Genomic DNA, 14,581 nt, shown 5'->3' with positions numbered 1-14,581 from the left:
TGCCTCAGTGGATCTTTCCTGACGGAGAGTTTGTAGTAAGGGAAGTGGTGGAGGGGGCAGCACAAGAGATGAGCCATGGAAGACTCAGCTTTGGGGACTTTGAGATGAGGCTGACAGCCTGGCATGTTATTGGACAGGTCTGCCCAATGGGTAGAACCAGTAGGACTGGTTGTGAGTCCTATTCTTGGAAAGGGCCAATATGTTAAGAACTTTTTCAGGAAAGGACTGTTTTCTCCAGCTCCCATTTGACCATTTCAAAATGAAAGTTTGCTTAAAATAAGAGTTGTTTTGAAGAATAAAGGAGTCCTGGGAAAGACGTCAGTAAACAAGGTCAAAATCGAAGCAGTACTCTTTGAAATTACCAAAATTAAAGATTATAAATAAACCAGTTTTCGCATTTCAAGGCTGTCCAACCTGAGAGAAAACCCAGCATATTCTAGGCTCCTTTCACAGAAAACTCCCAGTTCTTTCTGATTCCAAAGCTGAGAGAGGCCTTTGTAAACACACAGGCATGAATTAATTTTGCCAATTCCATTTTTTCCCCAAAACAAAAGGACCATTTTTATCATTGTAAAACAAGGTAAATGTAACATTGTAAAACACAGCTCTAAACAGGAAGAAAATAATTGCTCTCCCTTATCGCAGTTTTTCAAGGTGATGTAGCCAGAATGGATTCAACTGTGGGTGCTTACATTTGGGGTCTTTTGCATAGTGTCTCACCGAGCTATGCAAGTACCTTCCATCTTCAACTGCTCCTATAAGCCAGCATGCAATGAAGAACAGCCTTCACCCTCCCCCACTGCTTTTGCAATTCAAAGCCATGGCTAGAAACAAACTTCAAAATGAGGCACAAAGTTTCCATATTGGCAGATGTTATCATCTTGAAATTCTACAGTTACTATATAGTGTCTCAGATCCTTGTTCAGATGTTTGCATAGATTCCAGGGCAGTCAGATTCCAGGTAACAGATACTCTGAATAATCAGAAAGAGGATCAGCTACCTGATGAACTGAATTATCAGTCTCCTGATTTTGAGAGAGTAAGGTATAGCACTTAACAGAAGTATGAAGATTATGGCATATTATTGCTTTACAGGTCTCAAACAAAGGTATGCTTCTGAAGCAAGATCTATGTTTCGCTTACAACCTAGTGAAATGCTAACATTTGCAGGGAGGGATGGGGGAGTTTTGTCACTAGCAAGCAGAAATGCAGAATTCTTATTCTCAACCTCAGTGGTGAAATGAATTGTGTTTTGGTAAGCCAAGTGTGCAGAGAGGTCGGAGATAATCTGAAAAGTTGACTCTTATCAGTTAAATAGTGCATGTCTGAAATAAACTGTTTCATCTTTGCTCTTCTTATTGGAACATTTCCATGGATGGCTGTGTGGAGGGAGTTTGCCAACTCCATCCTTCACATTTGGTTACTTTCCATGTGAGCTGTTAATTACCAAAAGAACCAAGCAAAGATGCAGGTGATGCACTGAACTACCCAGTGGTGCCTTTGTAAACAAGCTCCATGAATTTAGTATTAAAATGTCAAGTTGATCTTAGGGAATTTGGACAGTGTTAAGAATGAGATGACCGTTGGTATCGCTTGCCAGTACAGTGGTCTGGTGCACTTGCAGCCAAGAGTCAACCAGTCTGTTTAAAATGCAACATCACAGACAAGGATCTTTGGCACCCAAGGCAGTGGACTATGCTGATTGTTCCTAATTTGAGCATTTTCCATTTGAAGGAATATGCCTGCCTTGTAGGTGCGTGTCCACTGTTCGGAAGGATTTCTGCCACCTGCTAAAACTTTGCTGGCAAGAGATGGTTTTCAGCGGTGACATTTGAGTTGCCAGTTGCTGGGCCTCTGGACACAGACCTGGTATCTGACACGTCCTGTGAGGTCATTTCCAGGCAGGTTGGAAAATTGGTTGGAACAGACGTCTGCAAGTGATCTGTCAAGCTGTCTGTGCTAGTAAAAATGTATTAGAAACACCCTTACTCGCTATCTGCCTTTACAAGCAATCAGTGGAAAGAGAGGAAGGAAATAGTCCATAGGCTATTACTATACAAAATTATTTGATAAAGAACTTGAGTTCTTTCTTCCCATAGTGCTGAGGAAACTCAGGCAAGATTCTCCCTGCAGGGAAACATCCTCTTTCTGCAGGGTTTTGCAGAAATCCCCTGTGGCTGCTGCCTGCCTGCAATAAGGGTTCAGTCACTGACGTGACTGTGATGAAGAGCCAGTGGGGTGACCCCCAGCGATAACCTCGGGTTTGCTGTCAGCAGAGGGGGAATGCTTGAGCTCTTCTTGCTTGTCGATGTACTCTTTGTGGTGGCTATTTTGCTTGTTAGCATTTGCACTTCAAAATATACAGGGAGGTGGAGAGCCTTGGCAGTCTTGGCAGAGTGAATGCTAATTTTCAGATTTCATACCAGTAGTTTTTTAAGTTTCAATGCAGTTTGCTACTTTCTTGAAAAAGAAGGAGACTATTAGTTTTAAACTATTTGGATTATATTTAGTTCAATGGATAGTGGCAGGCAAGGCTTTGCACAATTGCATGAATGTAATTATTCTGCTGTTACCAGAAGAAAGTTGCAATAAAAGTCGGTTTTAGAAATATGGGAATGCAATAAACCACTAAACTTTTAAAGGAAATAACTCTTCCAGGCAAGGTGATACACATTCAGTAAAACTACATCAAGCTGGATTTCAGTATTTTGGATTACAGGAAATATAGTGGAAAGTAGCATTCATTACTCTTTCTGTTCCAAGTCAAGTCATGTAATAGTTTTAGACATTGAAAAGCTGATAATGGAACAGGTATTTTAACTTAAAATTAAAATACTGATGAAAAGAAAGCATAAATAAACTCAATTAGCATTAGTTATGTAACAAATATAGCCATGTCATAAGTTCAGCTAACTACCATTTTATTAATTGACATGCAGTTAATTAGTACCTTAATTAAAGAAATCTCAAATAGTTATTCATTCAGTATTTTTTACTCACCTGATTGCTCTGATGACAGTTTTAAGAGCAGGGGTGAGATCTTCTACTGACACATCACACTGGCACCCTTTATCATCATAAACATCATCTGTTCCAAGACTGGTGTCAGCTGCAAAATATAAGAGTAGACTAAAGAAGCACTTAAAAATCTCTTCCATAGTGTTTTCTAACTGCTGCACAGTGTTTCTGGAAAAATAACAACTACAAATCAGACAGAGCTTCATCAGTTTACTAACTGTGTGATGCACTTGCGTGTGTCTATGCTTGTGTCATAAAAGGCCTGCGTAGTCCCCAGTGTAAATAATAAAAGTTAGAAAGGAAGAAAGCCCTGTTATTTTTCAAACTAATTAATGGCTGAGCACCAGTATGTCTGTTCCTGATGTCTCGCTGTTTTTCATCACCTTCTCTGTCTTAAGGGAAAGTGGTGAGCTAACAGATGTAATGGCAGGATCAAAAGATGCTGAAGTTATATTAAATTGTTATTTTTCTTACGACTATGGATCAACCTGACATTGAAGACAAAGGAGAAGATCCATTTCATTTAATAAGGTGGCTGTGGAATGATCCAATGCATTATTACAGGTGAAAATAAATGAAGTACCTTTTTACCAGAAATGAACAGAGAATGGCATCCATCACGAATCAATTGCCACCTTAACCTCAGAGCCATATAGATAATTTCAGCCTTCCTTTGCAATAAGAGCTTAAGCCAAGTTACTGCATTTATTTTCCTGAAAAGAATGGATGCTTTTCCCTTTTCTAACACTGCCTCTGCCAAATTACCATTTGAGAATTAGCTAGAAATCTCAGAAGTGCCCAGTGTGCCTCAATACACAAAACAAACAGGGACTGATGCATGACCGGGGTGGTTTGCAAACTTAAAATGTGCTGGAATGGGAATGGAGCAAGGATGGCAGGGTCAGTGGATGCCCATACATCGTGTATGTCTTGAAGGCTCTTTGGGTAGGTGGAAAACTCTTAAGGGTCAGTGTTTTTCCTCCCAAAACATTTTTCTATAGTCCAAGTGCCCAGGTGAAGAATCTCACCCAAGGTCAATCTATTTCTACATGTGTCTCTGCTTCATGAGGAAGAGGGTGTAAAACAAAAGAGTGACATGAAAGAGAGAAAAAGGATGGGATTCAGTAACCCTCAGTAATGGAGGAGATTTCTTCCCAGTCTTATAGTCCTGCCTGCATTCATGCTGTTTTTTAAAACATGGGTGTAGTCATCCAGAAACAATGCAAATAAACCATTTCAGGGGCTTCTATTATAAGCAGATTTGAAGTGCAATCAGACACAAATGATTGTAGGACATTTTTTGCAAGTTCCTTTTCCAGATAGACTGTAAATTAAAGACAAAAAATATTCTCTGTCAGTCAGAAGTGCCTGGAAATTTCATGGTACTTATTAAATCTAATAGGAATGCTATTGTGGCATAAACAGCATTGTACTAAGCTGCATCTCGGAACTGGTGTTGCCGCATCATTCTCTTCACAGATGTAATATTTGGTCATAATAATTTATTTTGATGACTCTAGCTAGTTCATCTTTTCTTTTTTGACTGTTGCTGAACTGGTACATTCATGAGGAACATCTAATGTAGCTTTGAAGAGCAGGAGATCTTATCCTTGACAGATCAACTTAATATGGAAAGACAGATCGTTTATAGTCAAGTTAATAATATATTTAGAGTACACGTGCAACAATCAAATAGAGCCTTAAAAAAATTCAGTTTTGCTTTGTATAAGTGAAATTTTAACAGAAAACTTTGAAATCTCCCCTCCCATTCTATGACTGTAAGTCGTGCCTACAACGATGACAAGAGTGCTTTTTTCTCACGCTCTTGTTTTGCTAGTGACTTGGCTTATCTTACCAATAAAATATATATGTCCTTCCACCTACCCCACATAACCAACATCTGGATCCCTGCCTAGAAATGTGATTAGCTAAAATAAACTATGTAATTAGTTTGATAGGCAGATACACTACCTAAAATCCCCTCTCTGAAAGTGCTTAGTATCCCACAACACAAACTTCCCAGGTGTTGTGTCTGATCAGCCTCTCCAGTTACTTCTCCCAGTGCTGAAATCTCCCAGCTCATTTCTAAGTGCCATACTGAAACCAGAGCTTTTTTATGCTATGGGTAATTCCAGTGTGTCTCTAGGTTTTGAATCTACTCAGTTATATATACAGTATATACTCAGTATAAATTAGGAATAATTCTGCTAAGGTCACAAGAGCTACAACCATGTAGCCCCAGTGAAACAGGAGACTCCAACTTGCAAGTTTAATATAAACATGTTTCTGAATGGTTCTCTCTCTGATATAGTTCCTGTGTCCTTTGCCAAGTCCAGTGTCATTAATAAAAGGGCTTCCTTAACAGAGTATTTGTTTGCCGAACTGTTTTGAGAACAGCGTGGTGCAATTATAGTATTTCATGTTGTTCACATGTGGATACAAAACTCAGTAAAACTTTTAGACAGATGCTGGAAAATTCTTATAAATTTAAGCCAGCTTTAGGAAGAGATACCACTCCTAATAAATCACCTTATTTTCTTTCTGAGTTTCCCACTGATGTGGGAATGTGAATTTCCTTCATTATGGCAGGAGCTCAGTACCACATGTCAATAAAACTTGTGCAAAGCTATAAACCCTGTTTGATTCATATGGGAAACATTCATGTTTCTTTAGAATACTGAGCAGACTTGAGAAAAAGTTTGGGAAATGCATAGTAACAATTTGGGGAAAAAAAATCCAGCTTAAAATACCAATGAAATCAAAGTTCACATTGTAATATTTTTTCCAGTGGAAGCTCGTGTTGTGTATGACATAGTTATGAGGTGAGATGTACTCGGATTCCTTCTGTCCCTCTGAGTTCATCCTCAAGGTCGGGGCTGTGTTGGGGTCAGTTTGGACGCTTTGAGAGCTCCAGCTGTTAAAATCCCTGCCAGTTCCCAGACAGGGCTAAGCTACAGCCTCTGACAAGGTTCACTCCAAGCTGCTGCTTGTTGCCTGAGAGTGCCCTTCCCACCATTAACAGGGCAGGTAGGTCCTCCAGTGCCAGCTCACATCTAGCCCTGCACTTGTCTGCTTCTTTATTCTTCCTCATCCACTTGGTCCATGTCTCCTGCTCTCCATTGGAGTGTCTACATGGTCCAAGCAAGCTCCACAAGGAACCTTAGGCAGCTGCTGATCTGTATGAACCTGGTCACTCTGGCAGGCCTTCCTACAGTTAGGACTGGTTCTTCTTTCTTTCCAGGAGCCTCCACCATCAGCTAAACAGGCCTTTCAACTCTGTGGCTTGAGTAGTTCATGAATCTGGTCTTAATGATAGCCAAAGTGTCTCTTAATGGAGATTTAGACATACCCTCCTGCAAGTCTCTCTAAGAAGGTGTGTCAGCTAGTCTGACAGTCCAGAAACAATTTCCCTTTTCTAATACAACCATCTTTACAATTCAAGATGTGTTTTGATCCTTAACATCAATCTGGAAAGTGTTTCTTTCACAAATGATGGGGCATCCACCACTGTCTTACAATCTTTGATATTATTTACTTCGGGCTATAGTCTTGACTTTGCCACTTAATTTCTTCCTCTTTCTTCCTGAAAAGCAGCCTTTGATTTAATCCCACAGCAAATCAGCCATTACCAAGAAACAGAAAAAAGGCACGCACAAGTCATTAAAATTGTGTTGATATTTCCCTGTTTGTCACAGTATTTATGCATTCTTCATGCAAACAGTCATTTATGATCCCCCCCAAATGCATGGGTGAAAAATTACTCTGTTCTGAAACTTCGTATGTCACCAACTAAAAATTTGTGAGTTTGTAGCTTAATTCCATATGGCTCTGTGCAAAAGGTATGCACAAGGCTTGACTTATTATTTCTGTAAATATCATGTGTCCTTTCTTAGAAGAGTTTTCTGTTGTTTAATAACATGCTTTGGCATTGGGAAAACTGTGACACTACTTTGATCACCCGCATAACCCCATGCTTTCAATGTCAGTAACATTCAAATAATGATGTGCCTGTTTAACAGAATTTAAAAGATTTTGCACTTTTTAATTTGTTTCTGGGAACCAGCAACAACATCCCAGCATTGGTAAGTCCGTGTGCCAACACCATGAGTAGTCCTGCAGAAGTGCTCCTAGCATACCGATTGGTAGGGTGATCTCAGCATAGACCCTTTGACTTGCTTTTTGGAAGCCTCTGGAAGCACTTAGATCATACTCTGACTGTGTAGGAGGTAGGTAGTCCTCTTCGTGAGGGTGATCTAAATCATTCTGCTGAGGCTGAGTACTCACCTTTTAGACATGGCAAAACCTAAATGGGTGTCTGAAGTTAATAGTCTGCATAAGACTCTCAATTATTCATGTTACAGCACAGTGTTGTGTCAACTTCGTAAAAAAGCACTGATTTGGGAAAAAAAGTCTGATTAATTTTCATTGTAATGCAAAATTCAAGGTGAAGAATGGGTGGTGGTCCAATTTTCACAGGTGCTGAGTTACACTGAGCCATAATTTATAACCATAACTCAAAATCCGGAGTTCAACTTGAGAATTGAAGTCCAAGCAATTCATAATGCAGCTCCACAGCTTGTTTTCCACCCCATTCAGCAGCAGTGCAGGACACCACAACGTGACACACTCATCTCCAAACTCATTTTCTGTGTGAGTGGTCAGAAAGAAAATGAGTGGAGAATTCAGTGCATGTAACTTCTGGGCAAGTAAACTTAGGCATAAATTCAAAGCTTTTGTAGGACAGATTTTTGTCCTCATAAATTATTCTAAGTACAACTATCTTCATAGTTTATGTTCATACAATTCATGCAATTTCCCTTTATCAAAATGAAATGTGTCTCAGTCTGGTGTCTTTGTTTAAACTTGTTTCATGAAACCTCACCTATTTACAAGCTCTCATTACTTTCCCATTTTTAGAACCATGACTGCAAATTCCCTTCACTATCCCTAGAAGTGATTTTCTTTCAAATTTTCCTTTGCTTTAAAACATCAACAAGCTGACTCTCTTTCAGGAAAGAGTTCACATAAATCACTTTACTGTGAGTGCCTGCTAAGGTCCTTAGGAAAAAACAACTGAAAAAAGCAACACTAATTGGGATGAAACTTAATCACATACTTAATGATAAGAATGCCCAAATCTCCCCCCAAAAGGGAAAGGCAGCAGCCCAAGTCTACATGCTTTCCAGAGCAGAAGCCTGTAAAAGGAGGACCAAGGGAATAAATCATGTATTTATTTCCTTGCTCCCTGAAAAAAAGTAAAAAAAAAACCAAACCAACCAACCAACCAAAAACAAAAAAGGAAAAGGCTTTCTTCTAATCATGAAAGAAGGAAGGAGGCAGAACAAGTAAACTTCCATGTTGTGCTCTTCACATTAGATGCTTATTTGTCTAGAAAGTGACACAAAAATCCCTGGTAGTACAGAACCGTATTCAAGGGGCAAAATTAAGAAAGAGGGAATGAGGATGACAACATTTGAAAACATTGTTTACAGGGACCTTTTATGAAGTGGTTGCCATTTCCATGCTGGAAAGCAATTTCGCAGGAGAGAAAGGGATTTGGTGCCTCCTGGAGGGAGAAACCCTTCTGCATGCTCTTGGAGGAGCATCCTCCCTCTTCTGCCTGACCGGAGTCTCCTCCCTGCAGGCAGTACCTATGAGGAGTACAGTTGTGCTGTAGAACTCGTTCTTTTCTCTCTTGTTTTCCTCCTGAAAAAGGCAAAACTTTCCAGATGGGGAAGAGGACATCAGAACTGGAATTTGGTAGCTCCAGTGGAGTATGAAGTAGAATATAATAAAGGACATCTCTAACAACATTTTATATGTGAAAGCGCTTCTAAAAAAGCTGAGATTTGGGCAAAATTGAAGAAAGGATTAGTTTTGTACATATTCTGGGTATAATTATCCTGTCTCCCTTCTTGTAAGTGTAATTTTTTAAGGTCAGAAACCTAATTTATATGTTATCATACAATACAGGCAAGTTCCAAATATCTAAAATTCTAGCATTCCCTCCTAACAATCCTCAGTTATCTTTAGTTATTATTTAACTTCTAAAAAATTTTCTGCACTGGCAATATTTCATGGAACAGCTCCCACTACTTAATTTAAAAGGAGTCCTTTTCATTTTGAGTGATGGTATGGAGGACCAGGAGACTGTCTAAAAGCAATTCATTATTTGCGCAATAATTGTGGAGTTAAAATGGCTGATCTTATTGTAAATAGTGACACATCAGCCAGCAAGTTTAAATGACCATGCAAGAAGAGTAAGAAGGAAAAATGCTAGTTGACTAAACATGTGATTTTTGTGTATTTTTAGATACACATCTCTGTTTGATATACATGGCATACAAGAAGTTAAAACCGTAAAAGAAATTGTAGATACATATGATAAAAATCTAGAACTGTGGTGTAACGAGCTAAATGTCACACCTAATTGACTGTCTTACTGCAAGACCTTGTAGCACAAGGTAGGTCAGTTGATATGATGTCTGATATTCCATAAAGGCTACAGAGGTCCTGCACCCTGGGAGATTTCCAGGTTCTGTTGTTTCTGTTGTTTGAAGGAGGTGGTAGCCATGGGCAAAGGGAGAGAGAAGGACAGCAGCTTTAGATTCAGTTAGCCAAAGGAGAGTCATGTTTTTTAAAAAACCATGAAAGATTTCCCCAATAATGTTTTATAAAAATGAAAACATTCCTCAAGTGTTTCAGATTTGATGCAAGTGGGTTACATACTGGTTGGGCAGTTTTATGAGCATCCTCTCAAAGTGACTTCCTAACTCATTAGTATACTCTTTACCGCACGTGAGGTTGTCTGAAATACATGCAAATCATCTCTGTGTGTGGTGGTCTGCTGCTGTCCCCCACAGAGCTGAGCTTGCTAATGATTCACCTGTGACCACGGAGCAAGCACTCAGTCCAGTGAGCAACAGTGCACTGCAAGTTCCTCAAGACATACCAGAAAGAGAGAGATTAAAATATGGACTCGTATGGCCAGGACCTTGGCTGGAATAAACTAAAATAATGCCTCAAAACCAACGGTCTGTACTTAGCTCAGACAATGGTAATATACAGGAACTCTATCACTGAGTTAAACAATCACAAGAAAATTTCCCATCTAGCCAGGTCTATATATTGCTGATAAAGTGTCATTTAGTCTCATCACATGGGGTTTATACAAATTGAGCAGCTTTGTTTTGACATCATGCAGCTTCGTTTTGAATCAGCAAATTTAAGCTAACCGAGATGTAAAAGCAATCATGCAAAGGACCTTTGCCACATCAAGTGAACCTTATACAAGGTCAAGATGTTTGTGCTACTGAAAGGAAAACCTGTCATTTTTCCAATACATAAATTACATGGTAGTAACTGAGGACATGGGGGCTGAAAAGCACAATTGCATTCTTTCCATGGCTCTTATAATATACTCTACCCTGAGGATTTTATGGAAGTACTCTGTGGGGAATGAAAGGCTAGAGGTCGTGTGAGTGCATAATGTTCAGGGATGGTGCAAGAAATCAAATATTTGCTTAGAAAGTTATTTTTAATTAATCAAATGAAATATGTTTGTAATATCTCCAGTGCTGAATGCTTTTAATGTTTTATTCAAAAAGGCACACAATGTCTCTAGGTTACAGTAAAGGCACAATAACTCATGCAGAGGCTTAGAAGCACGGGATGGTAGAAAACAAGTATAATAGGGCATTTTTGTTCCTCACTGAGAACTGTATCCAAACATAATATCAGTTCATTACTTCAGCTGTGTGGTGCAAGACTAGAGCATGATTTAAGCAGAAATGGTTCCTCAGAAAATTAGGCAACCAGAAAAAAAAAAGGGGGGGGGAGGAACACCAGTGCCTGCAAAGGAGAGATTTTGTTAGGTAAGTCTCCATGGCTGGATCTATGCTACGTACAATGAGGCATGGGAACAGTGCTTAAGCAATGGCATAAGATCACCTGTACTATTTAAGCACTTGCACAGACTCTGGCATGGGTCTGGCTCCTGCCAGTGGGTATTCTCATGTGACAGGGACCATTCCCCATGGGCAGTTTGTCTGCAGTTTCCCTGGTTTTGGTGCAGGACACAAGCTGTACTACCTGAGCTACCTTGGTCTAAAGGTGGCTCTTGGCTCACTTTGCGTACAGGTATGGGGGGTGACAGTGTACAACACCTTTGCCTGCGTGATGTGGCATACCTTCTGGGGAGGCTTTTGCACGTCCCTATATGATTCTCATATCCTTTTAAGTGTGGGCTTTGTAAAGCTTCACTATTTACCATTCTTGATTGGTGAAGATTTCCCTTTGATCTCTTTGCTCCTGATATTGCATTTTTAGACTGATAACAGGCATTGGAAATACAGCATCCTGGTACCTTTGTTAATCTGTGCAGGGTCTCCTCTTCAACAAGAGTTCTGCCAGTTGTGAGCCACATGTCACCAGAGACTGGACATGCATTTAAAATCAGATTATATAAGTCCCGGTTTTCAATTTCGCTCCCCTGCGTTGTTGCTAAATTCATCTGCAGCCACACCACCAAAGACCTCTCCAGCCATCAAAGCTCTCTCAGGTTTGGATTCCATTTGCAAATGTGCATATGTAGATGAAATAATTGCTGCCATTGCCAGACACACTTTGGCAACAGCAATAGATGGTTTAGAGGCAGTTTCAGTTGCTATCCGTAAGTATAGCCATTTATGCAACAGTTTTGGTCATACCGTTCTAAAGCTGCTATGCCAAAATCCTTTTGGCAGATACCTGAGGCCAGCTTAAGTGTTTTGCTTGCTGCCATAAGACTCTTCTTCTGTGGTTTTAATATGCAGCGGGGTAGTTTTAGTTAGCTTTTGTTACTGGGCAGCCTAAGAGGAAGGCTACTCCATTTTCAATCATATTAGCCTCTTAGCTGCCTCTGTGAGCTCCTGTTTGGATTAGAAACCTCCCATTACAGGCCAGTTTAATTGCTAATGACTAGATTTTCCAGAGGTCTCCTTCTGATGCTTTTGGCCAAGATTCCAACCACGTCCTTTATAAGAACTCAGTCAACCCTGTAAAGTCACTGTGTTGACTATCTATCTGCCTTCAATCATCCTTGTATGCTAATAATTTCTATTCCTTTATCAACCCTTTACTTATATATTTGCTTCTGTGCTTTATTTTTACACAGAGTTCAGTGCATGTCACCTTCAGAGCAAGGTAGTTCCTCCTCTGCTTGTGCTAATGGAATATCATTTACAACCCCAAATCCCATATGGTGAAAGAAAAATCAGGCAAATATCTGAGTATCTTCTCTTTTGGAAGGGGAAGTTCATAGTAAGAATTTATTATTTTATTCTTTATGTCACTGATATAAAGTTTTGGCACTGGACTGGGTACCCAGTACTATGTTGTCACTGTCCAAGAGGTCTATTGCAAGTGTCATTTATTCTACCTCCCCAACATACTACAGAGACATAAGAATCACCAGAAGGACTGGCTATTCAAGGGTATTGTTTTGGGTCCAGACTTTCAACCAGAAACGGGTGGCTTCTAGTTAAACTTAAAGATCAGCCTACAAAAATAAGGAGGAAACTGGAGGACCTGACAACTGAGAGATATTAATAAAATGCTGCAAATACTGTATTTTCGTGCAGTGAAAAATGAAAGATGTTCTAAACTAAATATATCATCTCCAGATTCTTTTCACTGAACTGTCGAATGCAGAAAGCAAATCAAACTGTTGGTAATGTCTGACTTTTCCTGCAACAGACTGGGTAAGGCAGCAAGGAGCTGCCTGTCAGCAGTGAGCACACTGGACATCTCTCTGATGATACTGGTCTTAGAAGTAGCTGGACGAGGTCCAGAGTGGAAACTTGGCATTTGCTTAAAAGCTGGAGACAATGGAAGCTGTTTCTTCTGAGACGTATGAGAAATTGGTCATATCTGTTGGCCCCAGTTCGTAACAGGACTAGTAACTGGAAACCACTGACCAGGAAACAGGTTGTGCTCACCCTGAGGAGCAGGAAGATTTTTAAGTGTTTACGCGCAGCAATGAATACTCTGTTGTCATTATCTTCTATCTACAGATATACCCAAGGTGCCATTTATGCCACCTTTTCTGTGAAAGGGAGTCAGTAAGAGGGAACATGATCCTCTCGTGCAGATCTTTGCTATTAATGACAATATGTACCAGACAAAATAGAGGACATGCTGAGGAAATGTTTCTGTGACAAATGGGCTGATGTAAAACCAAACGGATGCTTGAGTGACGTGCAGGCTGCAGGACTGGAGCAGAAGTGAGCAGCTGATACCCCGGGGATGTGCCCAACAAATTACTCTCTTCTGTCACTTCCAGGCACAGTGCGAGTTACGGGAGTTTAACCTATGAAATCACTTCTGCTGTGGTTTTGGGGAAATACTCACTCTATAAAAGTGATCACATAGAAAGCCTAAATTTAGACAGAGTAGCTTTGACCCCATTCTGGCACCTAAGGCATTTCTCCCTTCCCATTGTGGAGCAAGTGGCCTTGTCCCAGCTCCACATCAGTGTGAGACCCAGGACAACATCACACAGCCCATGTGTTGCAGCTGCTGTGGGACATGAGCCAGGGCCCATGCCCTAGAATGGAGCAAGGAGTGGTGAGCAACCTGGATAGCAGCCTGGTGTCTGGTACACCCTGGTAGCTCACTGTAGCAGAGCCTAATTTGGGATTTGGATCCCTCCAGGGGAAAGCTAGCCTGGAATGATGACCTTAGCAAACACTGTTGGTTTGCCTTGTTTGCCCTCCAGCAAATGTTTATTTACCCAGGCTTTTCCTGAAGAGATGTGTTCGTAGGACATCCTCAGCTGAGGGATGGGCCATTTCAGTTCAATGGGTATCTTGCAACCTACATGCCTGTGATAATATGTGCTCTTAAAAAGAAAGGAGACACCAAAATCACACTTCCGTTTAATTAGTTTTACCACAATTGTTGGACATAACATGCATGACTGCCATTGTAGAAGCAGGTTAAAATTTTATCTATTTACTTGGATCAAATTATTTACATTGTACCTTGTCCATACAGCTACAGTCACTGCCTCCTGGTGTAGCCAATCGGTTTGTTTCCCTTATTATCTACTTGGGGGTACAACAAGGAAGAAAAAAATGTTCATAAGTTGGGAAAAATGCGAATGGAGACACCCAAAGCCAAATCCACTGGGGCAGTGGTACCCCCAGAACTGTGTGAGTGCACTTTTCAGTGCAGGACCCTTTCCTTACAGAGGTCAGGCTTATCCGGTTCTCTCAGCTCCTGCCTGTTGAGGGGCTGCTCTCATCTGCTTTGGTGCTCCCTGGTTAGAGGAGTCACAGTCTCTGTTTTGGCAAGCTTTTGCAGATGAAGGTCTTTGCCTGAGCACTGGGGGACAATCCCTTCCCTGGTCCTGCTGGCCACACTATTGCTGATACAAGCCAGGATGCTGTTGGCCTTTTTGGCCACCTGGGCACACTGCTGGCTCCTATTCAACTGGCTGTCAATCAGCACCTCCAGGTCCAGCCACTCTTCTCCAAGCCTGGAGCATTGCAAAGGGTTGTTGCGACCCAGGGGCAGGATCAAG

At 40.7% G+C, this 14,581-nt stretch overlaps 1 protein-coding gene across 1 annotated transcript in view; it reads right to left on the bottom strand.

The window, feature by feature from the left end:
- Window positions 1–3,000: 3,000 nt before the first annotated feature.
- Window positions 3,001–14,581, bottom strand: part of LOC104492420 (potassium voltage-gated channel subfamily KQT member 5-like) — a gene marked incomplete at its 3' end in the record, with an annotated part of 42,320 nt that continues 30,739 nt past the window's right edge. Inside the window, exon 10 of the mRNA XM_010134978.1 lies at window positions 3,001–3,109. Coding sequence (XP_010133280.1) covers window positions 3,001–3,109 — 109 coding nt within the window. The remainder of the gene's footprint in view (window positions 3,110–14,581) is intronic.

Source organism: Buceros rhinoceros, unplaced genomic scaffold, assembly GCF_000710305.1.
Source record: "Buceros rhinoceros silvestris isolate BGI_N320 unplaced genomic scaffold, ASM71030v1 scaffold8244, whole genome shotgun sequence".
Classification (NCBI taxonomy): Eukaryota; Metazoa; Chordata; class Aves; order Bucerotiformes; family Bucerotidae; genus Buceros; species Buceros rhinoceros.
The sequence above is the reverse complement of the archived record's forward strand: the minus strand, read 5'-3'. Positions and strand labels throughout refer to the sequence as shown.